Source organism: Equus quagga, chromosome 16 (assembly GCF_021613505.1).
Source record: "Equus quagga isolate Etosha38 chromosome 16, UCLA_HA_Equagga_1.0, whole genome shotgun sequence".
Lineage (NCBI taxonomy): Eukaryota > Metazoa > Chordata > Mammalia > Perissodactyla > Equidae > Equus > Equus quagga.
Window position 1 is genome coordinate 54,818,941 of NC_060282.1, and position 27,237 is coordinate 54,846,177.

At 36.4% G+C, this 27,237-nt stretch overlaps 1 protein-coding gene across 14 annotated transcripts in view; it reads left to right on the forward strand.

The window, feature by feature from the left end:
• Positions 1-27,237, forward strand: part of RP1 (RP1 axonemal microtubule associated) — a 335,045-nt gene that overhangs the window by 191,572 nt on the left and 116,236 nt on the right. For 13 of the 14 annotated variants that reach the window (XM_046641544.1, XM_046641545.1, XM_046641549.1 and 10 more), the window contains 4 exons: positions 2,978-3,109; positions 12,868-13,052; positions 17,186-17,272; positions 26,431-26,563. In XM_046641544.1, coding sequence (XP_046497500.1) covers positions 2,978-3,109; positions 12,868-13,052; positions 17,186-17,272; positions 26,431-26,563 — 537 coding nt within the window. The remainder of the gene's footprint in view (positions 1-2,977; positions 3,110-12,867; positions 13,053-17,185; positions 17,273-26,430; positions 26,564-27,237) is intronic. The other variant, XM_046641552.1, reaches the window with a different exon arrangement.

Sequence of the window (27,237 nt, forward strand, 5' to 3'; positions counted from 1 at the left end):
CATATAATAAGACCACTCTGCTACGTATTATTGAAAGAATATTGGATCAATATAACTTGTAACCTCTCATTAATTTCAGAGTACTATTGCTTTTTTAGAACATCTAGGTAACAGTGAATATATCCAAGTTTTATAAGTATCATAATGAAGACAAATTATGCACAATGATTATGCATAATAATCCTCTTGCTCTAATTCCAGCCTAGTTTGATGGTATTAGCCATCTTCTGTATACAAATCATGAGGCTTGGGGTATTGGTAACCTGAGAAAATGTAAGACTGAAGATATGGTAGAGACGTCACATTTTTATTACAATAAGAGGAGTTTATTTTAGATTCAAGTATTATGGAAGTTTTATTAAAATATGTTTGGAAAATTCATTTTCACTTTATACTAGTCTGCTAAGATCATTCAAGCTTCAAAATCTAAGTGAAATACTATCATATGCCCAATTAATCAGATCCTGAATATGTATATTATGATTTTATTTAGAAAAATATGACAAAATATGTTTCAGATAATAAAATAGACTTCATGGATTTAAAATGTGCTTGCCATGATAACGTGGCATATTGCTATTATGTAAATTTTAGCTTGTTTTACTTTTTAAATAGCTGATATTAAATAAAACAAAAGTTTTTTACTAGTTCACTTTGTAGAGTTGCAGCCTATATGTCTAGTCGATCTTCATAATACTAAATTTTTGTATATAATGAGACAGTAGCTGAAGTAAATAAATTAATCATTCAGTTCCAGCTATATGTGTAATACATATCTTTTGATGGTATTTCCACATAGACAATTCTTGTTCCTTCATCTTCATCACAGATTTTATTTTGTGTTGCGGTTGATAAATGTTCACATTCTTTTTTAAGTTGTTAAAGAGAGACAGAGAGAGCACACTGGTAAAAGACAGTCCAATTAGAAATAGGTGGTGAATGCATTGGAAGGCCATTTGGTACTTGGATTTTGGACCTCCATCTGTGACCCACCTGGCCCAAAGGCAAAGTCGGTAGCCTTCTGTACAGAAGGACAGGAACGTCCTGGATGAGCTTTCCGGAAAATGTCTTACAGGCCCTGAATTTCCTACCAGTAAGGCAACTATTGTGTTTATAAAAAAAGGTTGACATCGGTTTTGAGGATGAGCTGGAATCTTGAGAAGTCGGTGCAGGGAGGGTAGAGAGAGAAGAGATGCTTATTCCCATTTCACAGTTCTCCTTATGCTGCGCCTGTTATACAACCCTTTCTATGCTTCTTTATAATTTCTAGACTGGCACTTTAATTGCTTTCTCCTTTGTCCTCCCCAGGCACTCCATGCATGTGTCTGTACAGCATTTATCAATATATACCAGAGGTCATTGTTTATGTGTTCTCCCTCTGGGCTGCAACCCCATCAGTATCAAAGCCATTTCTTACTCATTGACTTATTCTTATGCTTATGGCAATGACTGGAAGAGAGATTATCTTCTCTACGTAAATCCTGGATTTCTATGTTATTTGTAAATAATATAGAACCTTAATTAAACCGTAATAAAATGAACCCTAAATTATATTTAGGAATCTTTTGATTTTTTTCCTCTCCAAGAATTCATTTATCTTCAGTGGACATGTATCTAGTTATTTCTGATCTTCCATTTGATATTTTAAAGTTCCTTTATTAGCCTCAATCTCCAGTGTCTAAGCACTGCATTGTAAATAAACCATATGGAAAGACTTTATGTTTTATAGGGTTTGATGTTTAAAAGCTTATTATTGTCTGAAATTATATCTTATAATACATGAAGGATATAAATGACAACATGATCACGGGCAGTTATTCAGACACCAGTATTGCATAGTCTGTGCCATCACTCCATATGATTAAGTGCTGCTAATTTCCTGTTGGCCATGTTAATGAGGTTGTTATGCCTTCTTATGCTGACATATATTTTATGAGTCATCTTAAATTATTGACTGCAATTGTGGTATTAAGAAGTAGCTGCTATTATTTATTATTATGTAGAATCAGACATCTATATAATTTTTGTTGCTGATGAGGTTTCTAAAATCTGACAGTCATGAGATGAATTACAACCATTTAAAAGTGGCTGTACTACCCAGTGGTGTAGTGGTTAACTTCACGCACTCTGCCTTGGTGGCCCAGAGTTCACAGGTTTGGATCCTGGGCATAGGCCTACACACCACTCATTAAGCCGTGCTGCGGTGGTGACCCACATACAAAATAGAGGAAGATTGGCACAGATGTTAGCTTAATGACAATCTTCCTCTAGCAAAAATAGGAAGATTGGCAACAGATGTTAGCTCAGGGCCACCCTTCCTCGCCAAAAGAAAAAAAGAAAAAAAAAGGCCATACTATGCCTAATCCTTAAGAATGAAACACAAACAACTTAAAATTTGAAATCCTAAATACAAATGGCAATCATGAACATATACTGTCAAGTTGGAGTCATTATTCAGTTAGGTTGGAGATATCTATTCCTGAACAAGACGCCAAAACAACTTGCTTCTAAATAAAAGGCAGAAAAATAGCTAATGTTTTCTTCATTTATAGGTATATGTGTATTTCTTTGATTCTCATATTTCGTTAAAGTCACATGAAGTATTGTTTAAATGATGTTTTAGTTATTTCCCCTCTTGATGAAGGCAAAGTACCAGATTATCAAAGGAGTTCCCATTTAGAATCTATATAAAAAACATCTTGAATAAGTCATTTGATTCATACTCTGGCATTAAATTATTGCTTGGATTTACAAAGCACCGAATAGATTTTATAGGAATACCATTCACGCCCACCCTACTGCTAAGAATAAAAATCATTTTCTGATAACTACGTAGGGCAGAGTAAACCTACCTGACTAGGCGTTGAAAAGGAAACAATAGCAAAACTTAAACTTGAATAACTGAACATATGGTGAGTTTTCTGAGAAGAAACAAGTGATTTTGAGAGGATGGCATCTTTTAAAATCTTAATTTCAGTTGGCAGAGAAGACCCAACGGGTATATCTGCAACACCCAGTAAAGAAGAGGAGAAGATCCGTGGGTCAAAAAAACGGCAAGAAACACCCCCAGAATCTGAGGCCAGAGGTCCCTTACTTTCTTCAACTGCAAGTAAGCAACAACTTCTTTTCTTCTTTTGGTTGGTTTGTCTGCGTTGCTTCTTTGTGGCCGCCTCAGGAAGAACACCAAATTATTTTTATAATACAGGTTACATTATGCCACACATACTTGCTTTTAAGCTATCATCTTGCTTTTTTTATGCTTGGTTTTTGTATTCCAAAGAATACGTATATTTTAAAATGTGTTTATTTCTTTATCTCAACTTCAATGTTCATTCCAAAACATGACTTGAAAAGAAGATAGTTTAAATTATGACATTGTATTGGACTGTCACCTGCAAAATATTTAATGAATAACAGCAGATTCTCGCCAAAGTATAACTAACAACAAAACTAATCTCCTGCAGTGTTCTCATGTAGAACCTGAGGCATGAATACAGTACTCTAGGCCTCAGAGGTTTGACTCTTGAGTTTCTCCTAGTCTGTTTGATCATTTTTCTTGCTCTTAAATGTGTTCCTTTGTATATGACTAGGAAGTAAAATGAATGGTATCTGACAAATTCTGTGCCTCAGAATCTAGTCATCTTTGGGTAAAATGAAATAGTGGACCACTGTCTGAACCGTTTTTTTTAAACCCATCTTAACAGACAGATAAATTGTAATGTTATCTTTAAAAAAGTGCCTTTTGCAAATTAGTTATCGGGTGTACTTTGTTCTCTTTCAGATAGTAATGGAAAATAAATGTCTCTTGCTGACAACCGCATGATACTATCTCATCAACCAGAGGGAAGAGAAATTAGCCTTTTGATTTTTGTTGCATTGGACTAGGCCCAGTTTTATATTTCCATGTCATATCATGAATCCATGGAGCAGTGTGACAAATCACGCTGCATGAGAAACATGTGCTTAAAATTTTTCACAGAAGGAGAATTAAATCTTGTGTCAGGAAGTAATGGCACCTAAATCTGGGATGGCCACCTCAAGTAAAATTTGACGGGGTTGAAAATAGCATGCTAGCTGAAATCTCTAGGAATAGACACTTTTTTATGAGTAGCAAAATGCTTAAGAGAAAAATCTTCTCTATATCTTCTGAAAATTTGTCTGTTCTGGCAAAAACATTTAAAAAATGTTACTGTGTTGATTTTTTTAAAGTTTAAGGTGCACCACATGTTGATTGGATACATTTATATACTACAATTGTAGCATTAGCTACCACCTTTATCATGGCATGTAATTATCATTTCTTTTTTGTGATGGGAATAATTAAGATCTAGTCTCATGGTAAGTTTGATGTTTATAATACAATATTGTGGTTTATAATCACTATACTGTGCATTTGACCTCTAGGTCTTATTTATCTACTAGTTCCAAGTTTGTGCCCTTAAACATCTTTCCTGCTCCTCACACCCCCTCTTCCTCTTAGCCCTTGATAACCAACATTTTGCTTTCTGTTTTTATGAGTTCGGCTTTTTTTAGATTCCACGTATTAGTGATATAATACAGTATTTGTCTTTGATTTATCTCACTTATCATAATGTTCTTAAGGTCCATGTTGCAAATGGCAGGATTTCCTTCTTTCTCATGGCTGAATAACATTCCATTGTACATATATACCGCATCTTTTTTATCCATTCATCTGTGGCGGGCATTTAGGTTGTTTCCATGTAATGGCTATTGTGAATAACACTGCAATAAACATGAGAGTTTATGTACCTCTTTGATATCCTGTTTTCATTTCCTTTGGGTGTATACCCAGAAGTGGAATTGCTAAATCATATGGTACTTCTATTTTTAATTTTTTGCGGGATGTCTGTGTTGTTTTCCATAGTGGCTGCACCAATTTACGTTCTCACCAACAGGGTACAAGGATTCCCTTTATTCCGTATCCCCACCAACACTTGTTATCTTCTATCTTCTTGATGATAGACATTCTAACAAATGTGAGGTGATACCTCATTGATTTTGATTTGCATTTCCCTGATGATTAGTGCTGTTGAGCATCATTTCATGTACTTGTTGGCCATTTGGATGTCTTCTTTAGAAAATGTCTATTTAATTTCTTTGCCCAGTTTTTGGGTCTTTTTGGTGAGATAGATTGTCCCTGAGCTAACATCTGTGCCAATCTTCCTCCATTCTGCATGTGAGACACTACCACAGAGTGGTTTGACAAGTGGTGTGTATGTCTATGCCTATGCTCTGAACTCACGAACCCTGGGTCACTGAAGCTGAGCAAGTGAACCTAACCACTACACCACCAGGCTGGCCTCTATCTGTCCATTTTTTAATCAGATTTTTTTTGTTATTGAGTTGTGTGAGTTCATTATATATTTTTGATATTAACCCCTTATCCAATATCTTTGTTACATTTTTAAGGATTGGAAGCTTTAAGTTTCGGATTGATGCTGGGTAGCCAAGTAATTTTCAAAAATGATAAAATTTGGCCTCGTGATAAATATAGACCTTTTCAAATCATTCTTTCATTTAATAAATCATCATATGTGCATTGTGTGCCTACTAAATGTCAGATATAAGGAAATACAGTGATGGGCAAAGCAGATTTGGTCTCTACCTCTTGAAGTCTAGTGAGCCAGATAAACATTAAACAATCACACAAAAATATAAAGTTAAAAATGGATAATGAGATGAAGAAAACATCCAGGGCACACTAGACACAAAATAAAATTTAAGTCATTCATTCATTGTAAAAAGACATAATTTCTTTATTATGATTAATGGCAATACAGTAGAAATGGAGAGTGGGCCTACAACTGAGAAAAGGGAGACTCAGCTTAATTTATTAATGAGCTATTTAAAACACTGACATAACACAGACTTTGCACTTTAAATCCTGGAAATCCAAATGACAAAGCTCTCTTGTGCAAATGCCATCTACAAAAAGCCCATGATTTGTTTAAATCTTGCCTTCTCTGATTACAATAGAAATGGTTTTTGTAAGCATCCATGACTTCAGGTGGAAAAAAATGTCTTCACATATGAACATACCTGGAAGACTGTTATTCATTACTAATTACATCATGACTCTCTTTCTACCTCTATCAATATTTTGTCTTCTTCCTACTTCTATCAAGTATCTGCAGTGGTTAAAAGTTGTTTCTTACAAGAAAGACCTTCCTCTTGGTTTTGCAACTTAGCTCTCATGCTAGATAGATTTGGGTTACATTAGCCATTCATGTTAAAATATGTGTTAGTCAAAAAGTACTTTAGAAGACATTTAATTATTTTAACGATATCAAAAACAACCATCATCTCCTGAAGAATGAGATTATGTTTGTCAGTCTATTTTCAGGATATAGTTCAAGATGTATATAGTTCAGGGGATGAGATATTATAGATAAAATAAACCTGTCCTCGGTATTCAAAATACTCATTTATTAAAAAGAAATATGGAAATTTTCTCATCTATATCAAAGGTTGACAAATGTTTGGAAGTTATGATACCACATATACAATAAATAGTGCTTTTGTAGTAGTGAATAGAGTCATAATGCCATTAAATTTGCAGGGCTTTCCTTTAGGGCCAAGTTGAATTTTGATACTAGTTTTATTAGAGTAGGGAGGCTTTGAGGAAGGAATCTTTCTTTTTTAGGTAAATTTTTATTTATGGAAAATTTCAAACATTTACTACAGTAGAGACGGAATAATGAATCCCCATGTACCCATTGTCCCACTTCAACAATTATCAACATATGCCTAATCTTACTTTAGTTATGGTCTTTCACATTGTGCTCTATAGTGCCTCCACTGGGTTAAAGCAAATCCAAGGCATCATATCATTTCATGCATAAATACTTTAGAAAATCATAATTTTTTTTTTGGTGAGAAATATTGGCCCTGAGCTAACATCTGTTGCCAATCTTCCTTTTTTTGCTTGAGGAAGATTGGCACTGAGCTAGAATCTATGCCAATCTTCCTCTATTTTTTGTATGAGGGATGCTGCCACAGCATGGGTTGATGAGCGGTGTGTAGGTCTGCACCTGCGATCCAAACCTGTGAATCCCAGGCTGCGAAAGTGGAGTACAAACGTAACCACTACACCACGAGGCCGGCCCCTGGAAACTCACATTTTGAAAACTATTAAAATATTTGAGAATATAAAATATTTGAGATTATAAATTTCTTCTGCATAATTTTAAGTTTGGAAACATTGCATCTAAAAACATTCAAACCAAATATAAAAATATAAGACATAACTTGATACCCTGAGCTGAAATTGTCCTTAGAAATTTTCACTGTAACCTATTAGTTTTATGAATGAAAAGACTGAGACCCAAGAGGATGGTGGTTGAAGTCTCACCTCTGTATCAAGATGAAGCTGCTCTGTGTGTGGGAACTTCAGCAGTGCGGTACGACAGCTACAGCAGTCCTTAATCTGTCTGTGGTGGTGTCTCATTGGTGTTACTGGGCAAGGCCTAGTCAGTGCCAAAGTCTCAGCCATAGGATATTCTTTCTTTAAATTTTTTAGATGACAGCACTAAGAACCAAACATACCTGGGCAAAAAAATATGAAATTCATTATCAAGTTGAAGTGTTCCTTAAAGGCAGTCACAATAAATTGTTCTGGAAAAAAAGTAAAACATACAAAGCATAAAGGAAAAATTAAAATTATATCATCTTATTACCCTCCTAAAATACTTTAAATATTTATACTTATATATAAATATATGTATGCACATGTATAAGTTATGTTGGGGTATATAATTTTTAAATCCGTTTTTCAGTTAGTAGAAGATAACATAAGTATTTTTCATAACATTAAATAATTTTAGAAAATAATTTAATAGCTGCAAATAATCCATTGTATAGATGTACCATAACGTATTACCTATCCTCTTACTATTGGCATTATTTTTTCAAATTTTTTCAAGTGTAATTTGTAATTGACACTCATCTGTATTTTGTATGTTTTTTAGAATAATTCTTATAAATGGAATTACCAGGTAATGGATTATGTTAATTATTCTTCAAATTGGGATCTAAGTGTTTGTTTCTTTCCAATATTAAGAAAAAAACAGCTCCCAGTATCCACAGTAAAATACGGGTTTATTTTTTGTGTGTGTGCTCATGCTTTAGTGGTAAATTGCAATGTAAAGGTGGTGTAAATTTTCAGTAGAATGAAGATTTGAAGGGACCTTTGATCTGACGAAGGTAGTGTAATTCACGTGAAGAATGCAGCAGTAAGCCATTCCATTTCAAACAATCCTAATCACTTGAAAGTACCTCTCTATGTTGAGCAGAAACCTACTCACTATAAATTCTTTTTTTTTTTTTTAAGATTTTATTTTTTCCTTTTTCTCCCCAAAGCTCCCCAGTACATAGTTGTACATTCCTTGTTGTGGGTCCCTCCAGTTGTGGCATGTGGGACGCCACCTCAGCATTGCCCGATGAGCAGTGCCATGTCCGCTCCCGGGATTCAAACCAACGAAACACTGGGCCGCCTGCAACGGAGCCCGTGAACCCAACCACTCGGCCACGGGGCCAGCCCCTATAAATTCTTTTGACCCACAAAGTCAACATCCACCTCTATAAAATAAACCTTGTTTTTTCTTAGTTATTCTCATTTCTTCTTGGTATATTCTTCTTATATTTGTATGTAAATATACTAAAAAATGGATTCTTAGTGTTTCTTTTTAGTATATTCTCTTCTATTTCAAATATGTTGTTTTAATAGTGCCTCCTAATGCATGTTTTCAAAATTCTTTACCTTTATGAATATTCATTTTAAAGTGTGAGTCTCCAAGTAGGAGCCTGCCTTCTCATGGTATTCCTTTAATGTGGACCCTATGCATCTGTTAATATAGTCTCGGCTTGTAATACATGTTTAGGCATCTCTATTGCACTCTTGGTATATATTAAGATCATTAGGATATTTTATTCATAATATCTTTTCCCTGAAAAATATGTAACTGATTGTTTGAACCAAATTGCAGACCTTTATCTTGATACCAGTTAGTTTTCATCTTCTTGGTATCAGTCCAACTTTCTAGCTTATTGGAATAGCTTTGATTTTTTGATCCTGTTTTCTATTTGTTAGCTATCCCTACTAGCTTTGTGCTTCCTGTGCTTTGTGTAAATGTCTACCATACCTTACATCAAGAAACTGATAAATCCATGAATAAAACAGGATTATTCGTGTTAATTTTGTAGAAATAGATATTTTTACATTGCAGGAGACCTATTGAGAGAATGTTTAACTTCTTATGTTTTCTAGATGATTTTACATTTTTTAAAATTAGGGTTAAATAATAACCATTTTTCTGATACTGTGCTATTACATATAAGGGACATTTGTTTTCAGTTTTTGCTCTACAGTTAGTATAAATCAGCTTTCTAAAACACTGTGTTGAAAAAGTACACAAAAGTTTACAAAACTTGTCTTTTTATGCCCACGCTCTATGATGGTGATTCATGCCTTTAGTTGACCTCAACTTTGATCCTTCCATGAAATATTAGAATCAGCTAATTTGCTATTTTTTTGTGTGAGTAATTTTTTCTTTCTCCAGAGCTTCAGGAGACCAGTAACACAAAGGTAGCTTAGCTTTTCTTTTGTCTGACTCAAACTGATTGGTGTTTAATTAAAGAGTTCTGTCACCCCTACAAAGAACATTTTTAAGTCATCTGAATAAATTTTAGGTACTATAGAATTTATTCAGAGACCCTGAAGGAGTCTTGGTTAATCCTTATTAATTTGGTTAATTTTCCCAGTTTAGAATATATTAAACCTCTAGTCAAAAAAACAGCTGCTTTTATGGTTCTTAAATGGATAAATTTAGGATCTGAGACTAATGCACTTTGGTTCATTTCCAAAAGATTATGGCATTAGGTTGAATTCATATTCAATTGATGATAGCACAAACTTTAATCTACTGTTCTATATTAAAGATTATACCATATTAAGTCATAAATTTTGTAACGAGTGCACCCTGACAATGTGTTATGTTTGTACAAATGTTATTGTGAAAATGTTAGAACAGGAAGAAAAGGCTTTAGAGATTGTCACCTGATTTGCAGATTAAATCAAGCATGCATGTGAATGCACTTGTGTATGGACACCCCAAAAAACTAAAACCAAGTAACGGTGGCCTCCTGACCCCATTCCGGGGCTTTTCAGTTCACAGTTCAGTGTTCGTGTTCATTGTTTATTTACTGGCCTTCCTGCCTCAGTCTCTCTCTGCTAAATTTAGTTCATCTTCTTTCAGACTGATCTTTCTAATACTCAGATCATATCACCACCACACTTTGGAATCTTGGCTGGCTCCCTCTTGCCTGCACTAGAGTGTGCCAACTCCTTTCCACCTTGCCCAGTGCTTTTCATGATCTCACTGTTTCTCCTCTTCTCACATAGCATCTCATGTGATCTCATGTTCAACCACATGTTACCATGTGCAGTTCTTCCAGCATGACTGCTACTTCAAGCCTTTGTACATGCTGGGCATGCTGTTCCCTCTATGTAGAATGCCCTTCCCTTCCTCTTTGTTCAAAATTCTCATTCATCCTTCTACATCCAGCACCAAGGTTCCCTCCATAAAGTGTTTCCTGCACACCCTTCCACGCAGTTATTCACTCCCGGCTCTCTGCTACATCTGAACTTTGTAGTACTTCTTTCATTCTCTATGAATGTGTCTGAATGTTTAAAATCCAAATATTTATACATCTGTCTTCCCCACTAGATAGTGTGTATCTTCAGGGTGAGACTCTCATTGTTTATCTTTCAAACTTTTAATCTGTGCCACTAATATGTAGAGAGCAATGAACCTAACTCAGTGCCTAGCAAATAATAGGAACTAAATAAAACTTTCTTGACTTTAATAAAAATAATCCTTTTAGATGACTAAGATATTCATAAGAGATTAAGTAAATGATTAGCTTCCTAAAGAGTATCTTACTGACCTAAATCACTGATTAGTCTCTGAGTCTCATGGATGTGCTGTGGAGTTTTCATCAGTAGAGATCTGATTGCACTGTTGTCTATGGTCTGGAGAAATTCCAAGTGTGTTTTCCAAGTTCCTGATAGTGCTTGACTAGAAATGGCAGGCAGGACAGTCAAGTGTTCACGTACAATACGTGAGTTTTGAAAATTAGATTGTGTCATAAAATTTTTGCACCAATTTTTTGTAATATTTTCCAGGTCAGCTACCTTTGATGTTGTATCCAGAATAGCATGGGACTCAGACTTTCTCTGCCTGGGATTGAAGTTCAAGTCTTTTTTGCTATTGCTTGTGTAACTCTGGGCAAATTACTGAACTTCTGAGTCCCAGTTTGTCCGTGATAAAGGAGAGTACCTCATAGGACTAGTGTGAGGACTGAGTGAGGTTGACACAATAATGAATATTAAGTGCCTAGAACAGTGCTTAGCATAGAATGAAATTGTGCATTCCGGTGAACTGTGTTTAAGTGAAAGTGGAACATCTAAACTCGTTTGTTTAAATGCAAGGCTTTGGAGTTAGACATTCCGTCATTTACTTGCTATATGATTTGGGCATATTATTTAACCTCTACCTCTTTTCTTCATCTTAAAATTGACATCATAATTTGACTGACTTTGTGGGATGAGAAGTGCATATGAGACATTCAACACAGAGCCTAGCATGTAGCAGGAGCTTAGTAAATGGTGATCATGATGATAATTGAAGGAAACATGCTTGCTGTTATAATGACAGAGATTACCCAAGACAGTAAAGAGAAGGCAGCCTTAAAAAAATGAATGCCAGTTATTTCTTAGTATTTGTTTCCATTTATAACTTTTTTTGTATAGTTTTTTGAAGGAATTTTGTTCATTATAGCAGAAAATTAGTTATTTGCTGGGTTTGTCATCATCTTTGTTGATACTGTACTGTAAGATTGTAGGTGCTATCTACGGTTGCCTATAGTTTCAAGTCACAGAATTAAAGATAGGAAGAATCTTGGTTTCCTTTTGATCATTTGACACGAGGAAATTTATCTCATTACCCAAGTCTGTAATATTTGTACCTGTAACATGCAGTTGTTGGGGCAATCCAGACAACCAATGCCGAGTAGCTTGGGAGATGTTCTTGCCACTGCATGCTCCCGGATCTCCTTAGATGAGGCAACAGGCTAAAGTGCATAAAGAAGAAAGTAGTTTTAGTTGGGGACTTCACTTCGTAAACATCTCTTGTAAGCAAGGAGGGGCTGTTTGGGAAGTGCTGAGTGATGGAGGCTTCCTTGTGCAACACTGCTGCTGTGCAGTCCCTGCCCTCACAGACTAACCTGCCCTAAGCACCTCAGAATCATTTGCATTTGGGAAAATTCTGTCTTTAGCTCCAAGCGCTTTCATTGCCCTCTCCAGTAGGATATTTTTTCCTGAAATGTTTTAGAAAAATTTTCTCTCTTCTCAATTTTGCCATTTTTACACCTCATTTGAAAATGTATTTTAGTTCCACTTTTCTTTTGTTACTTTGTATTGTAGTAATTCTACCTAAAAATCTGTAAGCCAGGCAGGCAGCTTTATGAAAAATCTATGGACACAGAACTACAAATTCCAGCATGCGTCTGTGTTGTAGTTTTGAGGACAAGTGAAAGATTGCCAGGCAATTCAGATCTTTATTGTTCTAATTTAATTTACTTCAGTAGTTCAGTTTCAGTTGCCTAGAACCTTGCTGTGAAGAGGCAAGCACAAATTAGCTCCCTAGAGTTGTAGCAGTTCACTGCCTCCCTACCCTGCCTCACTCATCCTCTACTCTGTTTTGATGTCCTTGGGCTCCATGTGACAAAGGATTCTGTCAGCCTGATGTTGCATTGGATCTGCTACTAATGCCTTTTTTTCCCCTATAGAAGAGATCAGTGAGACTCTTCTGTCAGAAGATGAATGGAAGGTGTTAGTGCTGACAGGAAATACAGGGACTCAAGCCAATGTCACACTATGGGTATATGGAGATGAAGGAGTCACTGGACCAATAAGTCTTAGCAAGGACAGCTCAGAGCAGCTCTTCCTTCCAAGACAGGAGGATGAGTTTCAGGTAAACAATATTGGCAGTAATTTTGTTCTTTGAACATTTTAAAGGTATTTCTGTAACACAGGAGAGTGTGATTGTGTGTGTGTATATCCTGTATAAAATAAATCTCTGGTCTCTTAGAATCCCCATAAGTTATCCTAATGCCTATTGTAATCATCAAAGGAAACATTTTTTTCCTCACATATTCTCTACCAATCAGGAAAGTTGTGGAAGAAAATTGCTTTCTTTAAAGATAATTTGGTTTAGGCCGTTGGTTTGAAACTGGCCCCACAAACCATCAACCTCAACTCAAATTGTAACCAGATAATAAGCCATTTAGAGATTCTTCTGGTAATGAAAACCCTTCTTTTGTATAATTCCATATACTGTTACATGTTGCTCAGCTGAGCTGTATGGGTGTGAAATCATTTTTTTTTACATCCTCAGAGGCCGTGTTTTGAAGCTCTGCCCTTGCCCGTTCAAATCTCTCTCTCCTTTCCTTAGCATCAAAGAATGCTGGGCCGCATTACTTTGAGTACCGCTGGTTGCCTCTCCTAATTTCCTCAGGGCTTTGGAGAAATTTCACTTAAGACAATTACATTATACCTACTAATGTACCCCACCCCCACAGAGTGAAAGCACATGGTTCTTTGGTGCACTGTGAAAAAGCAGTTGATCTCCCTGGAGAGTATTCCTTTTGTATCCTAAGGCTGGATAAAGAATAGAGAATGATTAAGGCCAACTCGAGTCACCAGGAAGGCAAGGCTGTTTGGGGCTGCAGTACCTGGCAATCACTAATACCCAGATGGTTTCTAGATCTTCTACTTTGCAATCATTAAAATTTTAGAGAAGAAAAGCAGTTGTCTGAGGTCATGAAGGAGCAGTTTGGCTCAATGCACAGGCAGTCATACCTTCTACAACCCATGCATTTCAAAAGATTATTTGAAGATGATTGTTCAGAACTCACAACACATATGTCATGATTAGATCCCTAGGCCACCCCACCAAAGTCTATTAGTACCCATAATATACCTTGCGGTATATTATGTGCTAAACTGCAAACTAAGTGAGCTGGATTAGCATCCTAGTTTTCCATATATTCACTCTGTGACCTTGAATATATTACTTATTTTCTCCAGGCCAGCTTTTGTTTTTAAATACAGAATGAAGGCAATGACATCAGGAATTTTCTAAATTCCAGAGTGGTCTGATGATAAAAAGAAAAAATATATGTACATTAAGAAAAGCTTATTGACATATGGGAAATATAATAAATTGGTTAAGAACAGAGGCCTTGGAGTCATGGAGACCAGGTTCAAAGATCAACCTTGCATTAGTCCTGTCACGTTGAACAGGTTGCTTATCCTCACTAATCTTTAATTTCTTTCTTAGTAAAGACAGGGAGGTGGGTATTAATGCTTACTTTGAAAGCTTGTTGTGAGGTTTAAAGTATGTTTGGGAATGTGTGTGATGTGCATTGTGCCTGGTAGATGGAAAGTATTCTACAAATGACAGATTATCTTTACAGTCAAGGAGGATAATGGTCAGTGGCATCAGCATATGTTTTCTCCTAGCTTCTCCTGTTTACTGTGAAGTGAGAACAGGGAATTACCCAGCTCTAAGTACTACCTTAATGGGAGAGATCAGGGATGGGTATGAAAGCCCCATAGGAGTCTAGGGCCTGTGGGCCCTAGGCCAGCAGCATGGGCATCACCTGGGAACTCGTTAGACATGCAGAATCTTAGGCCCCCCACCATGTCTACTGAATGAGAATCTGCATTTTAACAAGATCCCCAGGTAATCTGTGTATACACTAGTGTTTGAGAAGCACTGATCTGGGGTTTAAGGGACAATAGGACTGGGGCCTCTTGACAGTCTGAGAACCCTAAATGAGGACTGGCCAGCTCATTCCTATTCACTGTCTTCTATGGGCATTGACGTCTTTGTTCTTTTTCACCGGTATCATTTGCCACTTCTAAATTAATCTTTCATTTACTTTTCCTTCCTTCCAATCCTGAAGTGAGCACATAGTCATTTTTGAGGACAGTGTGCTATTTCTGATCAAACAGGCTTTGGTTTGAATTTTACTTTTGGAACTTACTGTGTTTCCAGCTGTGTATCCCTAGACAAATTACTTAAGTGTTTTTAAATTTCTTTGTTCCTTAAAGTCGGCTTTTTAAAGAGCCCTGCTCTTCATGGGGCTGCTGTACAGACTGGAAGAGACCATGCTTGTCAAGCGCTTGCCCCCTGGCTGGCACATAGCTGAGCTCATTGCATGGTAGTTCCCTTCTCCAAAAGTAGCAAGTAGGCAGCCATGAAGTCACATATGTTGGGTAACCTGACCATTCAGTTAGCCCTTTATTTTTTTCATTTAGAATGTGTAGAAAGAGAAAGTTTACACTTAAGGGCTAATAGATTCTTGGGACAATGAAAGGATATCTAAAGATTGGCTTACCTTTCAGAGAAAAACCAAGGCCAGACTATGGGATAACTTCTTACTTCCTCTAGTGAGAAGAACTAGCTTCTAAGTTCTGCCACTGACAGCAGCTCTTGGAGTAAGAAAGTTGGTGGAAGTTGGCTCTGAGGGATTAACAGTCCTCTTTTCCTTCCTCCTAGTCAATAGCATCATAGTCTTTGACTGGGTGTTGTAATAGCCCAGGACTGGTCTAGCCACTGCAGTCTATGGGGGAAAGTGGTTTTGGTGATGATGGGAAGTTAAAAAAGTGAATTTCTGATTATGGGAAGTGAATATGAAAGAGGAATTATTTTGATGGCTTGTTGGTCATCTGACTGTCCAGCTGTTTCAGGGTCTTGTTCATTGGTAGGCAATGATGTAAGTCAACATAATATGAAAGTGCCTACCTATTCATATCTAGTTTGTGGAAGTAGATGAGTATCTGTAGTAGAAATAATGATAATGACTATATTTAAACTATTAAATGATACAGTGTATTGCCTTTTTTAATCCTCACAGTTTAGTGTCCTGGACATATCTTATTATACTAAAAATGTCTGTTTGTAAATCTGTCTCCCTCATTAGATTATAAATTTCTCTAACTTAGGGACTGTGCCATCACTTTCATCTTTGTATACTTGTGGACTTGCACAATGTCTATATTATTGTGTTAAATAAACATTTATTTAGTTGAACTGAAAATTGTATGCAAGAGACATTATGTCCATTCAACAGATAAAGAAATCGAGGGCCAGAGATATAAAACACCATATTTTACTCAGATTACAACAGCCTGGATAGCAATTGAGCTCAAAGTGATTCCAAAGCCGATTCCCCACAATGCTACTTGGATTAATAAATATTCTTGAACCATGTCAAAAACTAACCAAGTATATGTATTCTGTAGGCAGATTTATTTCTCTTCCTTGAACTTTGAAAATCTATATCTTATCCTATAGTCAAACAAAAGAGGATTTTCAGAGTAAAAGGAAGTTCTAGACTCACTGGTACTTTTTCCTTAAGCTTATAGAATAGCTATATTTAGCTTTGATGAAAATTGCTTTTTTTTCTTCTTAAAATAAGAGCCCATCTTTCTGTCATTGGAACTCAGCTCAGAAGACATTGGCTTACAGTGAGAAATGTGTGCTAGTCAGAGAACTGAGCATATGTATGTTCCTTATCCTATTCTTTCATCTGACTCCTTCTGCATATTTTTAGTCGTCTCATGATATTTCTGTTTCATATTCTGTGTCTGTGTAGTCCACTGATAGCTTCTTGAGAGGGCTTAATCTCCAGACTCTGAAAGGGTCGCTGAGAGTTTTTCAACTCTTAGGAGTAAAAAAATGCATTTAGTAAGAAGAAGAGAAAGAATGATTTTTGCATTTTGATTATTTTATCGAGAGCACGTTGGTTTATAATATTATGTAAATTTCAGGTGTACATCATTATATTTCAGCTTCTGTATAGTCTGCATTGCATTTATCACCAGTAGTCTAGTTTTTATTTATCACCATACCTATATGCCCCTTTACCTCTTTCACTCTCCCCCTCCTTCCCCTCTGGTAAGCACTAATCTGTTTTCCTTATCTATGTGTGTGTTTCTTTATCTTCCACATACGACCGAAATCATATGAGAAAGAATTTTTTAATGTGCTTAATTAAAAACATTCTGCTAATTTTTTCTTCTTTGCATTTCATCCAGATTGAAATAAGGAACATTGGAATAATATATAAGATAAGGATTGGACATGATGGAACTAGCGAGCAACCTGAGTGGAACTTACAGAGGGTAATGTTTTTTATTTTGTGCTTCACAGTTATTGTTATTAAAAGAAATAAGCAGCCTTCTTAAAGCAATGAGAAAGATAACATATTTTCCTAATTGTTGTAAATAATGTGAACAAAATTTTTGTGGCTATAACACTGTAAAGAAATATGGTTCCTCCCTGTGAGTTTTTTTAAAATAGCATTTTTATAGTTATATTTACAAAGGCGATCTGTGTTCATGGAAGAAGATCTGAAGAATATAGTAAAGTATAAGAATAAAAATGAGTTGTTATTCGTTAATCATTAGATGACCACTGGGGTGGTTCATTTCTTTCAAATCTTTTTTCTATGAATCTCTCTCATGAACTTCCTCACTCTATCTACATAGACACGTAAATATATAAATGTATATATTTTATATACATTTTGCCATTTTATATATTTATATTTTGCCCTTTTAATAAAATTGAATCATGTTATGTATGCACTTTGGGATCCTGTCCTTTTTTTCCCCGACTTAATCATAGCAATAAAAACAATAATAATAAGTGTTTGCTGAGTGCTTACCGTATACCAACTGCCTTGGAAATACTATCATATTTCTGTTGCTTAACAGCAACTCTTTGATTTAGCTACCACTGATATCCTTATTTTATAGATGAGAAAACTGAGGTTCAATAAAATTAAATGATTTGGATGTGGTTACTTAGTAAATTGTCTTATTGTATGCTGGACTCCAAGGACTGAGATCTTAAACACTATCATTGAGCCTTACGTTTGTTTTCAAAAATATATGTCAATTAAATTCTCAGAAGCCATGAGATTTCTGTGTGGAGGCAGTAATTATTGTGGAGTCAGATGACATGGTTTGAATCACTAGAACATCTCTGCTTTCTAGCTTTAAATACTGTCACTGATTTCTTTATAGTACATGATATGTTATTTTAAAATGTTTGAGGTTTAAGATTTTGAGTACCACTGATAGAATCTAGAAAATTTATCATTTTCCCATTTAAAATGCTTTTAAATCTTATCTGTGATTTTCATTATTGTATCTTTCATTGTATAATGAAAATAATGGAGAAAATATTAAATTTACTGAAAGGTTTATTGCAGCATTTCTTAGCACATAACTAATATAATGAAAACTGGCATTTTTATAGTACAAGAGCAGGTAAATTTGTTGTAGTCAGCTAGGCAAGAAGTATTTTCTGGGCACCTAATACATGTCCTGCATTGTGCTAAATGTGACTGAGAATGGCAGGAAACCATATGTTGGCTTTAAAGTTTTTCTGTTCAGAAGTATTGAAAGATTTCAGAAGAGAGACAAAAAAGTGACCTTTTAAGAAGAAGAAACAAAACCGATGGAAACTGCAATGATTAGCAAAATTACAAATTCTGTATTTGTGAATTACTGGGAAAGACAAGTCAACATTTCAGGAAAGATCTACCCCTGAGCTAAGTTGGCCTGTAGTCACTAGCATGGCCTGTGCTTTCTCTGGAGCCTTTGAGTGAGAAGAGTGGTCAGGGGCATAGCAATATCACTGTGCAGTGGTTCTTCAACAGGATGGGAAAACAACCCCAAGCAGAGGCACTCAGAGGAGGGAGTGCTTTGTCTCAGAACCGAGAGAGGCGTCTTCCATCCTCTGGTTGGTGGTAAAGGTTTCTGTGAAGAGCAAAGTAGGTAGAACATGAATTAGTTAACTCAACAAATGAATCGAGCAATTAGAACTGTAATTAAACGACCAAAATAATGTGAAATAAGGAACTTTTCCTACAGCTTTTTTTTTTTTTTACTTTTTGTTTAAAGTAATTTCAAATTTATTTTAAAAATAACAAGAAAAAAAGACTTGAAAGATGTTTGGTTTCTAAAAAGTCATTTAATCGCTTTTTTCTGTTTTCCCTACTGTAAAATAGGGCTCAGCAATACTTGCCCTGACTATCTCACAAACTGTGACTGTCTAGTGAAAACGTTAAATAAGGCTTAATCAGAGCTCTTCCTTCCCTCACTGAACCTGCTTCTTCCTCAGTCTTACTCGTCTGAGTAGTTGGTGTCACCATCCCCCTAGTTATGTAAGCCAGAACTCTGCAGATTTTTCTGGATTGTTTCGTTTCCTTAGCCTTCAAAATCTAACCCCTCAAAAATCGTCTCTGTTGCTCTGTTGAGTTTGTCTATTTTTTTCCATCTGATTACCATCACTTTAGTCCATGCTGCCATATTTTCTCTCCTGTTTACTGCAAAATCTGCTAAAATAGCCTTCTATCTTCTTCTCTTTTTCCCCTAATATCTAGTCTCAAAAGAGGAGCCAGAGTGATCCTTTAAAAACATCAATCAGATCACATCTACCCCATGTTTAATCTGTCCCCTACCTACCTCTGTGACCTCTTTTCAAACCACTCCGCCCTTGCTCATTGTACTTAAGCCACGCTGGACTTCTCTTGCCTCAGAGTGGCCTTTGCCACAATCTAAAGTGAGCCCCCAGTTGCTCTCGATCACATCAGCCTGTTTTGTTTTGTTTTGTTTTATATAGCACATCACTTACCTGATATTTTTTAATTTGTTTGTTTACTCTCTGTGTACTAGAAACTGAGCAATATGAGAACAGGAACTTTGTGTTATTCAGTGTTATAACCCCAACTCCTAGAATAGTACCTACCATGTAGTAGATATTGGATAAATATTTGTGGAATGAATGAATTAATAAAACAAATGTTTATAATACATGTGAAATACTTTGCAAATTGTAAGTGCAAAATGAAAATAAATCATACAGTCAAATCTTGCTTGGTGTTTAGGGAATGGGATATAATCTCGTATGGCTGAGGCTCGGCATGTGTGAGGGGCAGGTGAAGGAACAAAGCCTGGAGAGTTTCGGAGGCTTGGCTGCGTCCCTGCAGAGTTAGTAGCCAGAGCCCCTACTCCCGCCTCTCGGGCCACCGCTCTCTCCCGTGTCTGGGCTGCCTCTGCCGTATGCGCCACACGTGACTTGGATAAATTGACTCACTAGAATAGGAACTCTCTTGAAATTTGATTCTTCTGAGCCTTGGAATTGAAGTGAGTCATAGCTTATGGCACATTTGTTATTATGTTTAGGCTACCACTTCTTGATATGATATGATAACCTACTTGATATGACCTCCAGGAATACTTGAGATTAGCTAAACTAGGCAAGAAGTGGCTTTATTTATTTAAGTTTTAAAGTGCCTTGTAAATATTTCCAGTTCCTTTTCATTTTTAGTTACTTCTTCACTTCTGGGTTCTAGAAAAAACCACAGAAGAGGAAGAGCAAGTTCTGAAACACAGTAAGAAAAATAGTTGTTTTTGAGGATTTTCTAGTTCAGTGAACAGCAGGAAGCACTAGCTTCCTCTTCTCACGAAATCTCCAGTCAAATGTTTAATCTCAGAAGACTCCAGCAGTTTATAGAAACATCCTAAAAGTTGTGCCAGCTTATTTGAACCAAAGATAAATTCATGCATTTGATAGTCCCTCAGTCAATTGTAAATTCCGTAGATGATCCTCCTTGTATAGTCCTTGTGACAAATAGGGTGTTATCAAGGAATGGTACCAGAACTAAGAAAACCTAGAGGCAAGTTTTGACTTTGTATGTGATTTGCAAGAATGCTTAGAGTGTTTTCTGAGAACACATTTAAACCTTATTCTGTTTTCATATTTCCAAATTTCCAACTCCAAAAAGAAAATACTAATGACTGACATTAGTACTTGCTCCCCGATCCCCAGTACCAGGTCTAGTAAAATACTGTAAACACTCTAAGTGCCCAACAAATGTGTTGGTGATTATTTGTCTTTATTTTTTTTTTAAGAAATGTTATCTAAATTGAATACATATAATAAGAGTAGAAGTATTACACATTTTTTTGTTCTTTTGAACAAAAGTTTATATTTCAGAGTAGGGTTTTTTAAAATCATTTTTCTCAACTTTTCTCATCCTAGTACATTCTTTATTTTATATCCAGTGTCCAGCAGACAATTAGACACAAGTTTAGTTCTCAGAAAGTGTTGACTTTGATTGTATATCATTTCTCCTCCAAGAAAAGATAAGATTAAATTTAGGATTAAATAACATATGCAGAGAGTTTTTCATAAAACAAAGTAGAATATAAATATAGGTGGTGGTAATTACTGTTGGTCATTAATTGTATTTAGTCTCAGTCCTAATAGGCAGGAAAGAAAGATGGAGCTTGGGCCAGCAAGGAGGGCAGCTGGCTTACTCTGCACTCATGATCTGGTGTGCTCCAGCAACACTGCTGGCCCTCCCTCCACCCCACCTGGACTTGATCCTTACTCCATTGGGTGTCCTGGTTGGCATTAGAGATAGGCACTAAGGACAGGTGGGGAAAGGACTACAGGGCCATCTCCGAAGGGCTAAATAGGTGGGACATTAGCAGAAGAGGTAAACCCTGGAGAGGAGTTAGGGCAGTGCCAGTCCTTGCAGTTTAGAGAAATGGACATCCTTTTTCTTGTGTGTTCCTACCTGATGTTACAAAGGGTCAGAATGGGAACCACCTAAGAGGAAGCATGCAATGATTGTACAAGTAGGAATCTAGAGACTAGAAGTACCAGAGAGCTTTGTCAGGGAGATTAGATGAGTGAAAGAGAGGCATTAAAGGATAGATTTGGATATAAACCTCTTAACTGATGAGCTAGAAAGTTCAGGATGGGACCCAGAAGAAAGGAAGCAGGAGAGGCTACTTCAGATTGGCTTAGTGGGAGAGAGCCAAGGAGTCCTTTATCTGTCTTTCCAAATACTCCTGGTCAGCTCATCCAAGTAGAGTAGGAGTCAGGGATTTAGACAAGAATTTCTCTTTCTGATAATAAAGAAGTGAGCATTTAGCTGATCTTTTCCTTGTGCAGTCTCTAGGAGGATGTTGGAGAGTAAGGAACCACAAACAATCCCAAAAAACAGTTAAGAATTCTGATCTCTGATTTCTGTGATTAATTGTGATACTACTACTATTACTACTACTACCACCACCACCAATATACATTCTTTGAGCACTCAGGGTATAGATCATCGCTTTTAATTGTTTATGCCACAACAAAGTAGAAAATATTATTCCAGTCCAAGATATTGAGGTTTTTGAATTGACGATAAACAGTTCCCAATATCACACAGGTAGCACATGGATTTGAAGCGATCTGACTCTTAGGCACATGCACCACCATCTTACTGCCAACTGGGGAAAACAGATGTTCTAGAATGAATCTCTGTTTTAATATTCCTGGATATTGCAACCCATACTTGAGAAAGTTTTACTTTGGGAAATAACTTCCTATTTCTCTTTTCTATAAGGTGCTTTAATATTATTTTATCACGTAAAACACTCCTACTCTAACACATTAAATCTTCAACCTAGCAAACAGGTATGATGCCAGTTTTGCAAATGAGGACCTGAAGATCACAGGTCATCATGTAAAACTTTTACCCAAGGCCATACACCTAGTAAATGGCAGGTTAGAACATAAATCAAAGTCTTTTGATCCAAGTCCAGGTTTGTTCCACTTGCCACCTCTCCTTCATTGAGTCCTGCCGTTAGCTACTGTATGAGTGGGCTTATGCATTGTGGTCTTCCAGGACTTAACCTCCTTTATTACTTTAATAATTGAAAAAAAATTGTGAAAATAAAAACAGAAATAAACACAACTGGAGATAAGATCTATGGATGTATGTCTCTCTCTTTATCTGTCTATATCATTCTATTTAATTATCGAGTTATCTATTATCTAACTATTTATCTTTGTACACCAAGATTTTTCTTTTTTCCTCTTTGTGTGTTTTTTAAAGATTGGCACCTGAGCTAATATCTGTTGCCAATCTTCTTTTTTTCTTCTTCTCCCCAAAGCCCCCCAAGTACAGAGTTGTGTATTCTAGTTGCAGGTCCTTCTGGTTGTGCTCCCAAGATTTTTCAACCTTAGCGCTATTGACATTTGGGGCTGGATAATTCTTTGTTGTCGGGCGGGGGGGACAGTCTGTCTTGTGCACAGTAGAATGTTTAACAAGATCCCTGGCCTCTACCCACTAGATACCAGTAGCACCCTCTCCTTCCTCCTCAATTGTGACAACCAAAAATGCCACATGTCTCTTGGGGGCAAAATCCCACCCAGTTGAGAACCACTGCTATGTCTCTTTATTGATTAAAAAACAAATGAACACACAAATTCACTTTGATTTATTGGTTTTTTATTTTGAGGCATCATGGCTTTGAAGGTAAATGGAATTCATTCAGAGCTCTCACCCAGAAAGCTTTACAGTTGAGTTAGTAGGATTGCACTCAAGTAAAATGATGAAGATTTTCTCATCAGTGGGTACTTCTAAGCATGAGGGATGGTGGTGCCTCAGAAACCAGAGGCTTCTTGCCAATTTTCATAGAGAGTTTAGTGTAGAGGAAGGACCTCTCAGAGTTTTAGGTAGAATGACTTTGTAAAAACCTTATGCTTCATGGGAAAGGCTTCAAGTCTAGAATCTAGAAGACTCCCATTCACCTGTTTATGACCCTTATTTATCTGAAACATCTACTAAGTTCCATCTGAAATTAGTCTTATTGTATCCTAAACTTTGCATTATCCTGAATCGCCACGGAACAGTCTGTATTAATGTGTTTACTAATATGCTGCTGTAATATAGTCTTGTGTTATTTAAATATTTTAAGTCTATCTTTCACAGACAGTTTGTAAAATCTCCTTGATGGTAGAGGCAATTTCTTTTTGTTAAACTCTCAATCATACCCAGTGCAGTGCTTAAACATCCACTGTAAGAAATGTCACTGCAAGGGGGCCAAGGGTCTGTATGCCACTTCTCGGGGTCATCTGCATGCAGCGTTTCAGAAAGATGGAAACTCCCCTTCACCCTTGGTTAGCTCTTTTTGTTTAAGAATTCTTTTTACTTGCTCTTTTGAGGAGTATGCCCCTCTATATAGTTTAGGGTGTAACTTATCTCCTTGTGTCCCAAGTAAAGGAAAATAACAGACTCATAATGGGCTCCAGGAATGGAAATAAAAAGATTAAACTCCTTCTCTCACGGCTGAAACTTTAACAAGATAGCCCATAATATAGAGCCTCAACTGTAGAATGTGCATCACCCTTCTTTCATTCAACCACCACTTCCGTCTCTCCAATTGCCAAGTAAGCAACCCCAGCACTGAGTTTCAGGACCATTGGGCAACTAGGGTTTCAAAACTTTGGGCAGAGGGCTGAAAATAATTTTATTTGAGAATTGTATCTGCTCGGGATTAAAAAGCTTATGAATCTTTATAATCAGTCTTTATCTCTTAGTATTCCTAAAGTTTCCATCTAATTGCTATAAAAATAAAGCATGTTATAGTCCAGAGAAAGGGACATTTTCAAATTTAGTAGAATATATTATATTAATCTCTTTTATATTTATGAATATATTCATATATAAATTTGGATATATGATATATCCATATAATAGGAGTTGTTTATGCAATTTATATAAAGTTTTGCACATTTCTTACATATAGTCTCATCTAATCTCCACAGCAACCATGTGAGATAGGCATCATTCCTAATTTAAGGACCAAAAAACTGATAGTCACAGTGGTTATGTGAACTTCTCATGGTAAAACAGTTGTAAAATGATAGATCTAGATTTTGGTCCTAGTTTTTCTGACTCCAAATCCAATGCTCTTTTCCTTGTGTCTTGCCTGGAGCAAGTAAAGACACAATCAGGCATTAGTGAGCAGGTGTACTGATTTAGTTTAATTACCTGTGTTGACAGATAGCCATTTCATTTAGTTATGTAATCATTCATTCAACAAACAACCTAAGGACTGCCTTGTGAAAGCTTATGGAAGTACCAAGATGAGTAGGACAAGGAGAACAAGGTCCCTTCCATGAAATCAGTCGAATATTAGGTGTTAAGTCAAAGTCATAATTGGATAGGGTGCCATGGCTCACAAAGTAGGTTTGCCTAGTCCAGAGTGGAGACTCACAAAAGGCTTCTTAGAAGAGGTTGTGTATGAGGTACGTAACGAAGGATGGGAGATTCAGCAATAGTAATGAGTCAGATGGAAGCTGTTTTAGGCAGAGATACAAGTGTGTGTGAAAACTGAGGTGAGAAGGAATGTGGCCGAGTTGTGGAACCATAAACAGGTCAGTATGACTGGAATATAGAATGTGAGGAAGTATCTATCAAGGTAGGTAGGGCCTGATTATGAACTGCTCAATGTCTTGAGGATTTTGGATCTTATGCTATAGGTAGGACTATTGAAAAAGTTGTGAGTAGTGTACAAAATGATCTGATTTCTGATTTGGAATAATTTCTCTTGCTGGCCTAAAAGCCGGCTTCGAGGGGAGCAAGAATAGCAGTCAGTGCCTTATGGCAGTTAGTTCTGAGACTAAGCCACCTGAGAAATGATGGGACCTGCTCCTAAAGCCAGGAAGAAGAGGAAGTTAAGGAGGACCAGAGACTAATTTAGAAGATGATCCAGTATCTTAAAAGGAGAGGGCACTTCATCCATTGTGGTTGAAGGAAAGGCAGGCAATTGTGAAATTCCTTCTGGAAGTCCTCTGCTGGGATGTGAAACAGAAGACAAAGGAAGGGGAGCCTTCTTGTGAAAGACCTACGAAAGGATCAGGAGCTAATGAAGGGTCTGTTAAGGGTTCATTGGGCAGAGAGGCAAAGGCAACTTACCGTGTGCTGAGAAGTGCAGGCACATTGGCTGTAGAACTGAGGACTATTCCACAACCTAAAGATATTGTAAATATATGTAAAAGGCATTCAAAATTTAAAAAATTCTGCTGTATGCCTGCTTTGGTCATTAATATGAACACAAAATCTCTTTTTTAGTTCCTCCTATAGATTGCTTTTTTAGCAACTGCTGTAGGTGAAATTGAGAGTTTTGAATCAGACAGAGTCCACTTCAAATCTCCAAGCCTCCGTTTTCTTATCTATAAATTATAAGGATTTTACCAATCTAATTGGTAAAAGTTAAAAGAGATAATTAAAATAAGTCACTTAACATAATAGTTGGTAAATAATAATTACCTAATAAGCAACAGCCATTACTACTATACTACTGATAATAACAACCATCAGAGTGTGCAGTACGTTTTAGCAGTCCCTGGGAGCATTTTGAATTCTGAGTTCTATGAGGAATTAAAAAATCACCAATTTGATCATTGTTTCTTTTAATCTCAGGTCACCATGCAACATATAAAGAGCAAGAAGACCCTAGATTTTGCAGTAAATGTGTGGTTATCTCGAATCCAAGGAGATGGGGACCTTGTCTGTGAGCTTCCTGTAGTAGAAGGAGGACAAGCTATTTTTCCATGTGTGTTATTAATCTTCAGTAGGATATATTACATATCCAAATTGTTTTATAGTTGCTTAAATTTGCTTCTGAACTATTTAGTTACAGAATTTTTTTTTTACTTCTGAGAAAATTGTTTACCCATTGAGAAGTGACTTTTTCAGCTTCATAGCATGAGTCATTGGTAGATCTGGGATTAAACATAATCTCAAAAAGATTCCTTTAGTTCAGCTACAGTCACAGGGGCTGAGGCTATGAGACAGAGAAAATGTCATGTCTATGCCTCATCTGGCTTAGCCTGAGGCCAGTCGGCCATCTCATGTCATCATTTCAATTTTGATATATTTCCTCATCAAACCTTATATCTTTTTAAACTTTAAGCATCTTGTACAATAGCTTTGTCACCCTTGCCACTAAAATACTAAGCATGAAATATCCTCCTATGTCATACACAGAAGCATAAAAAATCTCCTATGTAATCTCCTCCTTTTTAAAAAATCTTTATTTCTCTTTCTGAAAAAGCTCTAACCCTCAGGGAAATTGTTCATGGTGTAAAAATGCCCATTTATAACTAAAATTAGTAATTGAAAGATCAAAAATCCCTCAGTAGATACAGACAGTCTAGGTTAGAGGAATTCTCATGTAATGTTTTTTACTGTAGCCTGACCCATGGGTCTGGATTCTATTTGTATGAA